We start from the raw sequence: 17,075 nt of genomic DNA, 5'->3' as shown, positions 1-17,075 counted from the left end.
CACGTGTGTGGGGACGTGTGGCTGCTGTTTGTTGAATTTTGTGTCTTATCGGTAGAGGACACACGTGCTACACACCCTTGCAACTCAACAGCACACAACTGCAGCCGAATGATAACAAAATTAGCCACCAAACTGCTGCTAATTTGATTTTGATTTTGCTGCTGACTTTTGACTGTTGACTCCTTTTTGCGACTTTGATTTGATTGCCGCAAATCCGCTTAGCGGATGCCATTTATTTGTTGTTGTTGTTCCTATTGCTATTGCTGTGGCACGCGACGGGGCGTCTGTGAGCGAGATTAAGCACGGGTTCTCAGGCCCACCAAGTGGCCAAGTGACTGGCCTAATCCCACACTGATGACCATGTTGAATAGATTGCAATTGATTTCGGATTATGCAACGCGCAGTTGTCTAAACTACTTATGCATAATATGTATATATGTACATAGCTGCCCATGAATATGAAATGAGATTTTCAAACAGATAATTTTGCGTTGGGAGTCAACACCTACACATCGCCTTGCTTTTATACCCTAGATTCATTAAAAACGTGTAAAAGGGATATAATAGCTTTGGGGAAATTTATGTTACAGGCAGAAGGAAGCATCTCCGATCTTATAAAGTATATGTATTATTGATCAAGATCAACAGCCGAGTCGATATAGCCATGTCCGTCTCCCCGTCTGCCCGTCTGTCCGTCTGTATGAACAAGCGGATCTCAGAGACTATAATAGATGGTAACTTTAAATTTGAAATATAAGTTCTCGTATAGGTCGTGCAGATCAAGCTTATTGCATTTTATCACTAATATCGATATGTTCCCATTGCAATAAAAACAACTAATTTAAAATGCGGCGGGAAGCCTTTCAGTAGTCAAATAATGGTCTAAGTGATGGCAATCAATCAACTGAAATTACACCCAAACAGAGTGGCAGATGAAGGTCATCAAAAAAAAAAAGCAAACATCGCAGATTGCATAGCTCATGGGATTCTTGGGCAATGTCTTAAGCAAGTTGGTAGAGACAATTAAGATTATAGCAACAACTATCTAAATAAGCAGCTCTTGAGGAGAGCAGTCCGGGCGATAAAATATATGGAAATGCAGATGTAGAGTTCGACTTGTATTACAAAATCTTCCATCATCATTTCATTTAGCCAATCCACCTCAATGCAGTCGAGTTCGAATTAAGAAATTGCGGCCAAACTCGTATTGAATTTGAAAATCAAATTTATTGTTTGAAGTCAAATGTATTTAATTGAGAACTCTCGCTGCTGACAGTGGATGCTGTTTTTATTATTACCTGTACCCATTTCAAATTGAGTGAAACTGATTGTAACAGACGAAGGAGGATTATAAAACGCATACCTTTTGTTTTCAATTAGCATTAACTATCTCAGGTGTAAGCTAGTTGTCTCTTTTTGATTCTGACTACTTCCAATCATGGCATACAATTGCACTGACTTATTATTCAAGTTGTGAGTTTGTTCCTGATATTTATGTATGTGTGAGGTAATATAATGCAATAAAATACGTGTGAAGGCGATAACTTGCGAATAATTGTATAATTTTATACAATTTAAATACCATGTACACAAAAGAAAAAACAATATATTCGATTGTAAGTTTGGCAACATTGTTTCTTAAAGAAAATCACAAGTCCCAAGTCTGCGATGTCTTAGCAGATTAAAAGTCCAAATTGAGCTGGAAAGTGAAATATTAACATGTTGCACAACACTTAGAAAAGCATAATCAATAATCAGTAGATTGACTTGCTTTGCAAAACGAAAGATTTAAACATATTCATTATAATATAAGCTTAACTGGCCTATCAAGTAACGAGCCGAGGACATCACGACAAGGCTGAGGATAGAAGATATGTGCGTAATGAAGCAATTTATAACTATATATATTCACATCAGAACTTAGCAACATATGCTATCAAATCATAAAGACAATTGAGAGGCGCGGAGGATTCAAGAAAACTTCATCAGCAAACAATAATCGTATGATGTTATTAGCTAATCAGTAATGAAGAGTGATTCCAAGCAAAATTGGGAATGTTAGCGATGCGCTCAGTGAGTGCAAATTAGCATAGGGAAAATCTTCATTAATATATCGATGAGAAAGGAAGATGACATATTGTATGCACAGGACAATACCAGAATTTGTCCATTTACTGGCGTCTAACTAGACATGGAGTATTGTCTTTGTTAGTTGCGTTTAGACGGAAAAGAATTGAATTGAATTGAATTGAATAAACCGAACGATAATTAACTGCAACTGCTGAAGCATTATTATTTGATGGTATACACATAAATATGTATATGCATTTCGTTTTTATAGAAAATATAGTAATAAGAGCTGGCGCGAATCGCCTACTGTTCGTTTACTGTCCAGATGTGTACATGTATTAATTGGAATTCGATTCACAGTCTCACCTTTCTGCTGAATGATTTATCCGATATATATCCAAGATACCATAGATAGACAACTCTATCTGTACGTGAATGCTGGATAAGATGATATGAAGTAGGTAGGAAATATCGACTCCCAAACCGACAAGTGCACCAACGTCTGTTCATCTCGATGAAGAGTTTCGATTTAAAAACTACGTCACTTCACAGTCTTATCTCAATGTTGAGCAAATAAAAAGTACAATTGCCAAACGTAGAAAGGACTTGCCGCCTTGTGGCCAGGCTTCAATTTCGAGCTGTTGTGCGAGAGATAACTGTAGTTTGGGTTGGGGGTTGCTCATTGGCACCGCCCATTTCTGCGTCTGCGTCTGCGTCAGAACGTTGTCCCATTGGCCCTCTCACAATCTCTCTCTCTCTCTCTCTCTCTCTCTCTCTCTCATCCGGGGGTTGAAGCTGGACAAGAAGAAGGTTAGGGAAAAGGGGGCAAGGGTTGTGTAGGTGACATCTAAACGCCAAGGCGTGAAAATATTCGAGTACACGCAAATCGCTGCTTGCGATTGGAAAAACTCGAACCGTTGAAATTTTCACGCCCGACGCGTAACTTTTTTTCAGCACCCTAATCCGGTGACTAGGTGAAGCGGAGTCGTTGTGGAAACAGTTCGATAAGATCTGTAATTAGCAAAAGTGGGGTATACACAAATTAATTATTCAGCTAGAAAAGTAATTTACAAAAGTTGAACAAAAGTTCCCAACAACAAGGAAATGCTCGACGCAGTTGGCTGTGTATTTCTTAACTCATCATTTTCATTTCATTTTTTTATAAGTTAGGATTTGTCAGAATCAGAGAAGATTGAGAAAGCATTTTTCTATGTAAATCTTGGTGTCAAAATTTTGTATAAAAGTTAATAAAAGTCGACTTGAATCGCATTCCACTAGAACCTCAACATTGACGAGATGAGCTTTATGCATCTGAACTCGCATCCCGTGGATGGATGCCAGCGGGTCAGTTACCGTCAGACCTCAGCCATCGGGCTATTGAACAAAGATGAAATCGACGGCAGGGACGACAGCGCCACTGGCGATGGTGTCATCATTTGCAAGAAGCTAGTCCTCGGCTGCAAGCCAGAGGAGAACGACGACTACCGTCCGTTCATCTTTGAGCCGACGTGGTGTGTGTATATCAAGGCGCTGGACAATGTCGACATGGGTGGCTATGTAAAACGGGTGACGTTCCGGATGTCGCCTCGTCTGCCTTTGCGCCTGCATGTGGCCGATGCCTCACCCTTCGAGATAACCGAGGTGCTGAGCACCGATTTCCCGATAGAGCTGCAGGTGGAATATCTGGATGCCAGTATGTCACCCACCACATACATGTACAAGCCGAACGATGTTTTCGATGGCAAATATAATGTGGACGATCGCATGAATTTCCTAGGGCACGAACGCACCGACAAAATGTTCTTCGTGAATCCATCGACCGACACGCAGCTAACGCTTACAACTTCCGCACCGCAGCCCCTGCTCCAGCCACCGTCCCTAACCCCTACACAGGCCAGGACTATCGCGGAGAAGCGGGCCAAAAAGCAAAAGCCATCCAGGCCCAGCAAACAGAGCGCCAACTCTCAAATCACACGAACAGCTCCCCGGCCCATATTCAATTTGTGTCTGCCATAGCTACACATATTCCCAAGCCCAAGCCCAAGCGCACTCCCATTCCCATTCTGACTCCCAATCGCCCAGGCTTGGGTAAGGCTAAGGGTTGCTCGCTAGCGCCGCCCATTCATTGCCAACTGTTAACACAGGGTGGGTTTTTGCAAGGCAGTGGCCAACTTTCTGCTGCTGCTCATCATTTGGCAGTGGCACCTTGTGGAGTGCGGACGCGTTGCAAGGAATGGCCTGGCTACCAAGCAGCTGCAATGGTGCGGATAATGCTGATGACCGCAGCTCAGCCAGTCACTCAAGCTCCTCATCCTCAGGCAATGGCGGCAGGCGTGAGGAGAACAACAACAATAACAGCAACAACACTAACAATGTTGGAGCCCGACAACCTCCGGCGTTATTGCGTCATGCAACACCATATGTGCAACCCAAGACGGAGTCCATCTCGGATGGCGACGGTGATCTATCCGATTTCTCGACACTGAACGACACCGAAGAGGATGAGGACGAGTTGCGCGACTACATTGTCCTAAATGGCAGCCAGGCAGATGGTAAGCATTAACAATCCTGATAGCAGATCACAATTCCAACATAACGAATCAATCTAAACGCTTTTATATGGATGGTTTTCTGTAAATTCAGCTCTTTTTGATATTTGTTAGAGTTGTGGAATTGAATTTTACTTTTACTTACCTCATACTATATATTTCTTGACCATATCATATGGCGGTAATTGGAACCATCGGAACAGCCATAACAAAGTTGAACCGATTTTCAAAAACAATGAATGGACTTAGAATCGATATAATCATTATAACTAACAGCTCCTTCACTAAATCCTTTCGTTATTTAGCTAATCGATCGCTATCCAATTCGCCGCGCAGTGGTTGCGGTCACAATCTCTTTGCCAACGGCCAACTGGGTCCACCGAGCAATGGGAATGGCAATGCCACTGGTAATGGGATTGGCAATGGCAATGGGAGCAGCAGCAGCTCAAACGCTGGCAGTGGCACTGGCCTGGGTGGGCTTGGAAGCGGCAGTGCGTCGATTGGCAACAGTGTCGGTGGAGGGGGGACGGGTGGGGTGCGCAAGGTGTTCACAAATACGCGTGAACGTTGGCGCCAGCAGAATGTTTCCGGCGCCTTTGCCGAGCTGCGCAAGCTGGTGCCAACACATCCTCCGGACAAGAAGCTGTCGAAGAACGAGATCCTGCGCTCGGCCATCAAGTACATTAAGCTGCTCACGGGCATACTGGAGTGGCAGCAGCTGGAGCGGCACGCGTCCACGCCCGACGAGCCCAACAATAATGACAATCGCGTGGCCAATGGCCATGTGGGCGACGCACTGCGTCACATCAAATGCGAACGCTTGGACAGAGTCGACAGCAGCCAGCAGCAGCATCAACAGCGGGGCAATGATTTACTCATGATTGCTCCAGGTGCCCATATCAAGACGGAGCAGTCGCAGCTGCCCAGCTACGAAGAGACGACACCCAGCAGCATAAAGGCCACAACGGTTGCCACTCCAGCAGTATTGCTACCCATTCCCATTCCTGCCATTGCACCTGGATCTGTGCCACCGCCATTGCCCGCTATTGTGACCGTACCGGGAGTCCCGGTAGCTCTAAAGCCAGCTACGGCTAGCAGGATAACCGCCAGGCGACGCCACAGGACAACAGCAGAGGCCCCCACATCCGCTGATCTCACCCACAATCCAAGCCACAAGCGACGCAAGCCATGAGCCACACCACAACAACAATATCAGCAATAACAACAACATCAGCTGGGCATAGGAACATAGGAAATGATGTGTAAATTCGTTAAATTCATAAATGTATATATATATTTTAGTTGTAAATTCACTTCAACTTTACGATGTGAGCTGTGGCTGCAAAAATCCCAAATAAATAGTTTGTGAATCATTGAAGAATCTGGTGCAATTTATCTAATTTAATTCATTTTAATTTTAGGCTGAAATCTAGCTTTATTTGGTCATATCCAAACTTTGCGTTCTCGAAAGGATTTTCAATCTTTTTCTCAATTGCATTCACCATGGATCAAGTTTAAGTAGCCCGCCATAGCTCCACTGCTGAACTATCCTCTCAACCAGCCACAGGAGTAATCCAAAGTCCCTCGGCAAACACAGACAAGGAAAAAACAACGTATATTTTTTGCTCTTTAATTTATTAAAATATGTTTTACCGTTTGTTTTATATACATATATATTTAACCATCTTTTGTGCAATTCTGTATTGAATTCACGAAAAGGAGTATTTGAACTTTATAAGAATGTCACCAGATGCAACCCTTCAATGCCATCGAAATGTTTTCAGTTTTCAAGCTGATGGAAGAAGAGCTTTTCCAGATTGTATCTCAAAATACGCTGAATTGTCTTTTTGGTTCATCGTCTGCAAACTTCGGGATGAGCTTCTGTTTTTGTTGTATAGCACTTTAAAGTGGATTTTGGAAATGGTAACCTGAATTGGGAATGGAAATCGATGTTAAGGTTTGATGGAAAGCTTAGAAAGTTACTCACACCATAATTTTATAGGAGATTTGCTTGTTTTCAGCTGAGAGCAAAATAAAAACAGCAAGTTTCTTAATATTTTTGTTTTGTAATTTTTATTGTTTTTTATTTTTTAATTTATGTTATTTTTTGTGTGTTTTCATGTTGTCGTTTTGTGGTTGGGCTTTCATTTTGCATTTAGTTTTGATTGTTGTGTTTAAATGTAATTTTTCATTTTGGTAAGCGGAACGCTGAAATTGTTCTTCATATATGTTTTTATACTTTTTCATAATGTTCTTCTTTATTTTAAATTTATTTATTTATGTTTTTTTTTTTTTTTGCTTTGCTTTGTTTTGTTTTGTGTTTGGGGCAAGGGTTTATTATCTTTTGATTCTGTAAGATGTGTGTTTTGAGTATAATTACAAATTAAGGTGAGTGTTTTTTTTTTTGTTCTACGTTTTGTGTGTGTGTATTTTGTGAATAGATTTGGTTTTCTTTTTTCACACAATCTTTACTAAAATGCTTTCGATTTCTTAAAAGTTTTTTTCTTTTCTTTTTGTTGCTGAAAGTATAATAAATATGTATCTTGATTGATTACGACAATCGGAAAAAAAAACACACTTCAAATCTCTGTTTTCGAGTTTGCTCTTCATTTCCACTAAATTAAGAACATAAAGAGAAATGGAATTCAGGAATACATACATATACCAATACAATTAGTTAATTATTATGATTTTTATTGCCTAAGCGAAGAGAAAACATTTTTTCGAAATTATCCCGTCAGCTGGCAAAGCAAGCAGAGAACCAAAGAAACAAAAAAAAAAAAAAAAAAAGACGAGGCAAAATTGCTCTCTGAATTCGTCACACTACCAACTATATAGTAGGGACTGGCTCAGAGATTTTGTATGCTAGTCTTGGTTAGATGCAATCCTTTGATCTTGTGGCAGGAGACACACATACGTACATATGTAGTTGAAATGATGCAAGAGTGCAGGGCTTGCCAGCCAGCAGGCAGCCACAAGTTCTTGAGTTGAACGAATATATTTTTTAAAATAGGCTTTGAAATTTTTGTTTTGTTTTTTTTTTTTGTTTTTTTTTTTTTTTGTTTTATTTTAGTTGTGTGTCGTCATGTGATTAATTTAAAAATTATTTGTTATTTTCAATTGCAGCTAAACGTTTGATTAATTTTACAATTTATGCATAATAATCATCGATTGTTTCCATTGAGATTCCTTTGTTTTTTGTATTCTCATTGTTTGTGTTTAATTATTTTTGTCTTTTGTAAATGTAATATTATTTTAATAAATGGCGTCGCGCGCTAAAAGCATTTGTTATGAATTTTCTGTAATATTTATGTTCCATTTGTTCATAATATTTGTTTTCTTTCAAACAAGTTGTATTATATATTATTAATATGCTAACTTTGGACTGAATAACGGTACTAAATAGTTATATAAGGGCTTATGGGCTACTAGGATGCGATAGTTTTCGGTTTTTTTTCTTTTCTTTTCTTCTTTTTTTTTTTAAAGGAGGGGGATGAATTCTAAATAGTTTTACATTTGCGATTTGCGATTTGCGACGTGGTTTTCGGTATGGAGATCGATAGATTTCTATATTTGTATGAATGCCAATATATATGTATATGTATATATGTATGTACATATATGTATGTATGTATGTATGTTTGTATACACATATTTTTGGCATATGGAATTGTGTGATGAGCACGTCAAATCTTTTGTTTTTAACGTTTTGCACACATTGCTATAACGATTTAAGTTGTTGTTTTTGTTACTTTGATTTCAATTATTATTATTATTAACTACAACAACATAAACAATATAACATTTTCTTTTTATTGTTCTTGTTGTTGTCGTTTTCTATATATATATATATATATATTAATATTGTATATGTACTTTAAATGGGACAAAAAATTTTGATTTATTTCACTAAGATTTCTTTCCATTTTGTTTTTGTTGTTGTTGTTGTTTTGCTTATAATTTATTACGTTTGCAAATTGTTTTCATTTACTATAATGCAATTAGTTGTTGTTTCCTTATATTTTTTGTCATTTCCATTTGTTTTTTGTAACATTTGATTTACGTGTGTCTGTTATTTTGTGTATTTTATGTATGTTTGTATATATATACTATATAGATTTTGTTTAATAATACATATTAATTATTAATGCATAATTTAGGCATTTGCTTTGCTTTGTGTTTCCATTGTTTTTGGGGTTTTCTTTTTGGTTTTTTTTTAGTTTTTTTTTTTTAGTTTGTTTAATATTATACTAAATATTTGCCATGTGCCCAATAAACAAGCCTCCACACACATACATACATGGAAGTTATGCACACACACACACACACACGCACACACACCCTCATACACACCCTCATACATGCAGTCCATGAGTTGAGAGCATTAAAGCTCTTAGCATAGGGAAAACTTTCGAAGAAGCACAACTACATACATATGAACATGTCATGTGCATGTGTGTGTGTGTGTGTGTGCGAGCTGTTTTCAATACACACGTATGCATTTCACTTCATCTCTTGTATTCAGTATTTATTTATATTGCTGACTTTGGGCCGTTGTATTTTGATATCTTCTGTTTCGTTTTCTACAATTTGTATTTGGAGCGATTGGAGCGCATTCTTTGATTTGATTTGATTTGCTTTTTGGCTGGTGGCTGGCTCTGCATGTGTGTGTATGTATGTGTGTGAATTTGTAAATTGGATGCTGTTTAATTTACTTAAGCCTCGATTGAATAAGAGGCGAGCGAAAAAAATGTTAATAACAGTACGCTGTAAACAACATTTACATTAACGAAGCACAGCCGGTGCTGTGCTAACCCGATGCGTTGCCTGACGCTGACGCCACCGTCTCGGTCTCTGCTGCTGCGCCGTTGTCTTTGCCGGTTCCATTGCCGCTGCCGTTGCTACTGCCGCCGGCTTCTTCCCCAGCGGCGCTGGCCTCACCGTCACCATTGCCGCTTGCGCTGTTGTTCAAGGCGCTGTTCGACTGCGAGCCTATAAAGATTAGGTTAGAATGCGAGAAAGAGAGAAAATAGACAAAAATTGGTTTTTATGTGAATTTTTCGTTGATGTCGCTGTTGCTGCTGCTGTTCTTGCTGCTGCTGTTAACAGTTACAAATTTGCAGAGTAAAAACATTAAACGGGATACATGTACATATGTATGTATGTATTAAGATAGTGAAGGAAAGAGAGAGAGAGAGAGAGAGAGATAGAAGAGCGAACTAGCACATGTTCATGTTCACAGGCATGCAAAATGGGCATGGTCGGTCCACACACATACAGCGGTACAGTACAACAATAGTGGAAGAGATAACGGCGGCAAACGATAGGATGCCGCTGCTGCTACCCGCCCCCACCCACTCTTTGCACCCACAAGCAACAAGAACACAAAATGTACGAATGAAATAAAGCAAACAAAAAAAGGAAATTCGTTTAAATGTTTTTTCTTTGCTTGTTTTTTTTTTTTTATTTTTATTATTTTTTATTTTTGTTTTTCAGCATTTTTGTAATTTTGCTCAGTGTGTATATGTGTTTCATGTTCATCATTCATCATTTATCTTTATCTTTATCTTTACCATTATCTTTATCTTTATCAACAACTTATTATTTTTCTTTTCTTTTCTTTTGTCTATGTGTTATAGCATGATTATTTTAGCATTACATTTATAATATGTATACATATCTCTGTATGTTTTTAGTTGCTGTTGTTTTTGTTATTGTTGTTACTGGAGTTAAATTAATGTAAATTATTCTCTGCATTCTCCTGTTGCAGTTTAACCAATTTGCCTGACTGTGTTAGTGTGTGTGAGTGTTGTGTGTGTGTGTGCCTAAATTATTAGGAAAAAAGTTTATTTCACTTTGTATGTGTTATGTGTGTGTGTGTGTGTTCAGTTTTAATTGCTTTATATATACGTATGTAATTAGCATATTAATTAGTTTAAAGTCGTTTATAATCAACTAATTAAATAAATATGTATACGGGTTGTTTTTACATTTTTATGCATTTGTATTTGTTAATTGATGTTTGCAATATGTTTATAAAAAAAAGAAATCGCTCTAAGAAATTAGCTACTGATCTGGTTATCGCTATCGTTATCGCTATCGGTACGGTATCGGAATCGGTATCGATCTCGGAATCCGTTATCTCTTTTGCAGCAGATTGCTGTTTGACCTGCTTCTGTCTGTGATCATTATCAACGTACTTCTACTAATCCATTTTCTGAACTCATATGGTAACATTTGTCTGATAAACATACATTTGAGTATACATACATACATATATATGTATGTTGTTTCGTATTTTATGTATTTTTTATCTACATATTGCAACTAAACCAGCGATGAGAGTACAGTATATATATGTATATATATATATACATATATATATACATATGTGTATATCTTTATATGTGTGTACACAATAAGGATGCGTCAATGTGAATCTATATACTAGATGCATACATATACACACCTACATATATCTGTACATATATATAAGGCATCAAACAGCTAACGTTCTCTAATTTTTAAAAATGTTCACATCCAAATATATATATATATATATACATATATACGCATATATATATATATATATTATAAAAAAAAATTAAGTGTTTACATCAAAAATTTGTTATTAATATTGTTTTGTGTATTTGTATTTTTTTTGTTTTTTTTTTTGTAATTTTGCATTTTTTATTTTATGCTTTAAGTAATTCACTAATTTTAATATACATACAGTTAATTATTGAATATTTGTTTTAAATAGTTTTTAAGTGTGATTTTTTTTGTTGTATTTTTTCTTTTTTGTTTTACTCAATGCACTCTGCTTTCTTATTTATTACAAAATAATAATAATTATTTAATAAAAATAATTTATTTATTTAATATGTATGTTTGTTTTCGTATAATAGTATAATGCAATAAAAAAAAAAAGATCATTATCAATTAGGTTTAGATATATCGCACAGCGGATTATTCCTTGTTGCAGTTTTTCTTGTTCTTTAATTGTAAAATTAACATTATGCGATTGATTTCAATTTATGTTAAATATTTTATAAAATTTCTGTCACTTTTTTTTCTTTTATAGATTTATTTACTTTTTTATTTTTATTTTTTTGTTTCTGTTTGCTTATTTATTATTAAGGATCAACAAAATGAAACATAATTATTATATTCTGCAGTCAAATGATGCGAATAATTATTACTGTTGTTCTTTTTACTGCTGCTGTTGATTTTGTTGTTCTTCTTTTACTACACATTTTCCATTTTAACATACTTAAAAAGGATTACAAAAAAAAAAAAAAACAAACATGAAATGGAAATTGTATTCAAATTCAATATGCAATGACTCGGTTAAGTTTGTAAATGTATGTATGTATGTATGTATGTATATATATGTGTGTGTATGAATGTATATAGGGTTTAATATACATATATATATATACACACATACAGATATATATATATATATATATGTATATGAGGGGCGACAATTCGACGGGGCTGATTTTTGAACGCTGAAAGCTGCCGGTTTTTAAGTTTTGCCAGCTGTTGTTTATTATAGTTGCTTTATTTATTAATAGAAAAAAAATAATATAATAATAATAATAATAATGATAAAAACAAGCCATTATTGGCATTAGCAATGATATTGCTATTACAGTTATTATTTTAGTTATTTTATTTTACGATTAAAACTAATTTTAACTTTATCTATGTAAAAATTTTGCATTACATTTGTTGTTGTTGTTGTTGTTGTTGGTTTTTAGTTTATAATTTGCAGTTATTTTTTCTTCTTTTTCTGCATGTGTTTGTGTGTGTGTGTGTGTGTGTGTGTTTTATGCATGAGTTTTACATATTCATGTATTATTTGCTATTTTATATGCATTTTCCTTTTGTTTTTATTTTTTGTTTTGTTTTGTTTTGTTTTGCTTTTATTTGTATTTTTTTAATGATCTTTCACTGCAAATTGCTTTCAATTAATTAATTAACATTATATTGTGTATATATCAATGTATATAATTATATTTAGTGTTGCAGATTGTGTTTGATTTTTGTTTTTCTCTCTTCTGTAGCATATTTCCCATTGTTTAACTCTTTATTGTATACGCGTCTCAGTGTATGCTGCGTGTGTGTGTGTGTGTGTGGGTGTAGGTGTAGATTTGTTGATTTATACATATATATATATATATATATATATGTGTGTGTGTGTGTGATACATGTATATATATATTTATTTATATTTATTATTATTTATAAATATAGATATACATATATATTTGCGTATGTTACTATTGCCCCTATGAATCTGTAAATAAAACGAAAAGAAACAAAAAAAGAATACAAACAAATTAAATTGAGCTCAAAATGGTTTCAAATAATTAATAATTCAACTGCAAATAATGTATCGTCATAATAATGCTGGCTGGCTGGCAAATGATAAATACAACAAATGAAAAATATATATTTTATTGCTAGAGCACAGGGTATACATACAGGGTATACACACATGTATGTACATATGTACGCATGTACACGTGTATATGTATGTACCAGGATTAGGCACAGGGGCAGTCACCAGAATTGAGTGCTATATAGCAACTCTATAAAGTACAACTTGAAGGCTACAGGCTACAACAAGTTAACTCTCTATTTAGTTGATATATTTATGTACGTATGTATCTATGTATGTATGCATGTATGTATGTATGTATGTAGGTATGTATGTATGTATGTATGTATGCATGTATGTATGTAAGTCGTATCTATGTACATAAGTTTCTTGCGTCAAAAAGGCCCATGCACTAAATGATGAACAAATAAGAGTGCTCTAGTCGAGGGAGCTCGACTAGGGATGGGGGGGAGGGGGATACCCTGAACCCAAGTAATTATCGGAAATCGATGACATCGATTGTGTGTATGATAATTTATCGATCGATTTGATCTACATATTTCATTTAATTTGATCGGACACACTTCCTTCTCTTAATTACAATCAATTCAGTCAGGCATGGGTTGAAGGGGCACCAAAACAAGGGCAACTTCGGCTCGCCGAAGATTCAAAGCCCTTGCAGAGTTTGTGACACCAACTTCCATATCTGGTCTTCTATTATCTTCTATTATCAACTCATACAGACACATACATTACAGAGTATTCGTGCATTCTGCAGGGGTATTATCCCAAAAAGAAAACAAAGCGTGTGTTTGTAAAGAATAATCGATAACAGGACAACATAGATATTTAATATACAAAATAGAAAGGATGCACGGACGGCACTCGCTCGATGCGACCCAGCACAGTATGATACTCTAGCCGGGAAGACACAAAACCAAAGAGAGCGAGAGAGAGATAGAGAGAGGGAGAGAGGGAGGGATAAACTTTATTGGATCAACGAACAGACTGAATTAAACGGATTGTTGTTGTCGATAGCTAGGACAATCGGCCCATCTGATGAGGCGAGAGGAAAACAGTTGGATTGGATCTGGAACTGGAGCTGGAACTGGAACTGGGCATATGTCTTTCTTGCTCTTTTTCTGGTTGGGTGACTTGAGTTCTTATTATTTGTCTTGGTATTCTTGATATTCGTGGCGTTCTTTTGGTTGAATGAATCTTGCGCTGGGTCATCATCGGCGAGTCGGGTGGCGGCAAAGGGGGCACAACAACTAAATGCATGACAGAGATATAGACCCAGATGCAGATGCGATGGCGATGGAGATGGAGATGGTGACGAAGATGAAGATGGCGGACTGGTCGAACGCTTACTCACCTGTTATGTTGGCGCCACCAGCATTGCTAGTGGCAATCGTGCCGGCTGCATTTGCAGTTGTTGCAACTCCACCATTGCCTCCTCCGTTGCCGCCGCCGTTGCCATTGCCGCCGCCGCCGCCGCCGCCGTTGCCAGTTGATGCCGCAGCATTTGTAGACTGCTGCTGGGCATTTGTTGATGACGTTGCAGCGCCAACATTTGGATTGACGGCAGTTGCATTGCCAATGTTGCTGCTGCTATTGTTGCTATTGTTGCCAACGACTGAGCCACCTCCGCCGCCGCCGCCAGATGTGGCACCTCCTCCTCCTCCGCCGCCTGCTGCTGTCGATGCTGCTGATGCGGGCGCCTGTTGCTGCTGTGACTGGGCGGCACCGTCCGCGGAAGCGCCGCTGCCTGTGGAGGAGACGCTGGTGGAGCCACTAACCGCGCCAGTTGTTGTGCCGCCGGCCGCGGCGCGATTAGCTGCATTCTGCAGATGCTTTGGCAACAACTGTGGCACTAAGCTAGGCTGGATCGAGAGTTCTAAAAATGTTGTAAAGCAAAATGATTAATTTATTATTTTATTTCACTGCGGCGGCTGCGTCTCACTCACCATGCTCTGTGAAGTTGAATAGCGGCGGCATCTCGCGGCCGCTGGGCAAGGTGTGATTGCCCTCCATGCGCAGCTCATCGAAGAACGGATGTGCACAGGCCTTGAGCGGTGTGATGCGGGCGCTGGGCGTGTACTCGAGCAGCTGCGACACCAAGTTGATAGCTTCTGTCGGAGTGCGTATACGGAAAACCTGTGGAGCATCAAATCAAATCATACATTATATATATATATATATAGATATATATTTATATATATGTCAAACAAGAGTCATAACCAAACCAATTCGATCACAAAGCCTATCCTTGGGAGGAGGGGCAAGAATAGGGATAAGCAGCGAGGAGTCAACAATCATCAATCAACAATGATTCAAGACACACAAATTAATTAAATTACAAAGCAGATTTTCGGCTTTTACTTTCATTTACATTTCGATTAATAAGCGTTCAGCGCATTTTCCCTTTATTCATTTCTGCGATCATCAGATGAAAAGCAATCAAGTCTCACACACAACAAAGAACAAAGAACAAAGAACTGATCATGTTTCAAATCACACATCAAAATCGAGGCTGATTGGTTAGAAAAGATACACAAGTACAGCTATATACAACAGACAGATATTTTCCACAGATTGCCCACATTTGTGGATGAATCGCTTGAGTGTTTGTGTGACTTTCAAAGAAGTAACATTTAAGTGCAGCTCATGACCACAATCGGTCAGCACATATAAGCATATGTATTCATATATATATACTATATAATGCAGATTGATGATAAACATCACAACATGGAAAAATAAAGGCGGAGGCACCATAAGTGCGAAAACAACAATCAACAGTCAACGCAAGTCAATTCAAATCAACTCAAATCAAATCAAATCAATTAAATTCAAACTCAATGAAATCAATCAATCATTCAATCAATCAGCAATTTAAGCCCATGAACTGAAGCTGAAGCTATCTTACATATTATACAGCATGTGTTTTAATTTAAAAAAAATGTGCATTTTATGATTGCTCGTTGCTAAGAACTATTTTAACTCAACTATATACAAATATTGATTTATATATTTAAAATATTATGCAATGATTTGTGGAAGCCATTTTCGATTTTAATTTGCCTGTTGTTCAGTTTTTACAAATACAAATTTTCACTTTCGATTGGGTTTTCTTGTCTTGGCTTACTCTCAATTGCTGTTTCTGGCTTAGGGCCTTTGGAAATTGGGTGCGTTCGAGTAGTGACTGCAACGAATTGTTATGTACACTTAAATAACTTGACTTGAAACACACACAAACGCAAAAGAGTGACAGATACAGAGAGAGAGAGCGAGAGAGAGAGATATATAAAGAGGGAGGGAGAGATAGATAGATAGAGAGAGAGAGAGATAGGAAGAATGAATGGAACAAATGTTGTTGGGTTAGCAACACTTGCACAATGTGGAATATCTATTCGTGATTCATATTCATACAGAAAAACATTCATATATGATATATGGGATACATATACATATACATATATATATATATATAGATAGGGATATGCGTATACAATACATTGTCATTAAGCGGAATAACTTACTTTTTGCCATGGATGACTTTTAATTTGGGGAAATTTGAATTCCGTATAATTTGGATTCATTTCGCGTATTTGTTCTCTTGTCGGTGTGCCCAACACTTTGATCACCTCGACCAGCTGATCGACACCCGAATCGCCGGGGAATATGGGCTGTCCCAGCAGCAGTTCGGCCAGCACACAACCGGCGCTCCATACGTCTGCAAACCGAGAGAGAGAGAGAGAGAGAGAGAAAGAGTGAGTTTGAGATCGAGAGGGGGATAGGGGGATATGGGTGACAAGTGGCATACCAATCTTAGTTGTATAGTTGATGGCGCCGAATATTAGCTCGGGTGCACGATAATACCGCGAGCAGATATACGAGACATTCGGCTCGCCGTGCAACAGCTGCTTGGCGCTGCCAAAGTCACACAACTTGAGTACGGCCGTTTCCGGGTCGAGCAGCAGATTCTGCGGCTTGATATCACGATGGCAAATGCCTAGCGAATGGATGTAGGCCAAGCTTCTGAACAATTGATACATGTAGAGCTA

General features: G+C 37.6%; 3 protein-coding genes across 3 annotated transcripts in view; 2 read left to right on the top strand and 1 right to left on the bottom strand.

Moving 5' to 3' along the window:
- Window positions 1-3,278: 3,278 nt before the first annotated feature.
- LOC6566033 (YEATS domain-containing protein 4) lies at window positions 3,279-4,094 on the top strand. The gene has a single exon (XM_001992589.3). It carries the CDS (start codon window positions 3,367-3,369, stop codon window positions 4,084-4,086), a length of 720 nt encoding a protein of 239 aa, XP_001992625.1. The 5' UTR covers window positions 3,279-3,366; the 3' UTR covers window positions 4,087-4,094.
- A 209-nt stretch (window positions 4,095-4,303) lies between these two features.
- On the top strand, window positions 4,304-5,997 carry LOC6566032 (probable serine/threonine-protein kinase DDB_G0267686). Its single transcript, XM_032739018.2, has 2 exons — window positions 4,304-4,622; window positions 4,925-5,997. Exons 1-2 carry the CDS (start codon window positions 4,304-4,306, stop codon window positions 5,809-5,811), a joined length of 1,206 nt encoding a protein of 401 aa, XP_032594909.1. The 3' UTR covers window positions 5,812-5,997.
- Window positions 5,998-9,259: 3,262 nt separating this feature from the next.
- LOC6566031 overlaps window positions 9,260-17,075 on the bottom strand; it is a 23,673-nt gene continuing 15,857 nt past the window's right edge. Inside the window, exons 6-11 of the mRNA XM_032738912.1 lie at window positions 16,835-17,072; window positions 16,551-16,744; window positions 14,976-15,165; window positions 14,694-14,905; window positions 14,384-14,663; window positions 9,260-9,611 (exon numbers count right to left, since the gene is read on the bottom strand). Coding sequence (XP_032594803.1) covers window positions 9,430-9,611; window positions 14,384-14,663; window positions 14,694-14,905; window positions 14,976-15,165; window positions 16,551-16,744; window positions 16,835-17,072 — 1,296 coding nt within the window. The 3' untranslated portion in view covers window positions 9,260-9,429. The remainder of the gene's footprint in view (window positions 9,612-14,383; window positions 14,664-14,693; window positions 14,906-14,975; window positions 15,166-16,550; window positions 16,745-16,834; window positions 17,073-17,075) is intronic.

This window comes from Drosophila grimshawi, unplaced genomic scaffold (assembly GCF_018153295.1).
Source record: "Drosophila grimshawi isolate 15287-2541.00 unplaced genomic scaffold, ASM1815329v1 contig_848, whole genome shotgun sequence".
NCBI lineage: Eukaryota > Metazoa > Arthropoda > Insecta > Diptera > Drosophilidae > Drosophila > Drosophila grimshawi.
This window is presented reverse-complemented; position numbering and strand designations above follow the sequence as displayed.

Excerpts from the sequence above, each read along its gene's own strand:
- LOC6566033 (XM_001992589.3), top strand. The coding sequence starts at position 3,367 with ATGAGCTTTATGCATCTGAACTCGCATCCCGTGGATGGATGCCAGCGG.
- LOC6566032 (XM_032739018.2), top strand. The coding sequence starts at position 4,304 with ATGGCCTGGCTACCAAGCAGCTGCAATGGTGCGGATAATGCTGATGAC. Across the intron at positions 4,623-4,924 it reads AAATGGCAGCCAGGCAGATG|CTAATCGATCGCTATCCAAT; the intron begins GTAAGCATTAAC and ends TTCGTTATTTAG.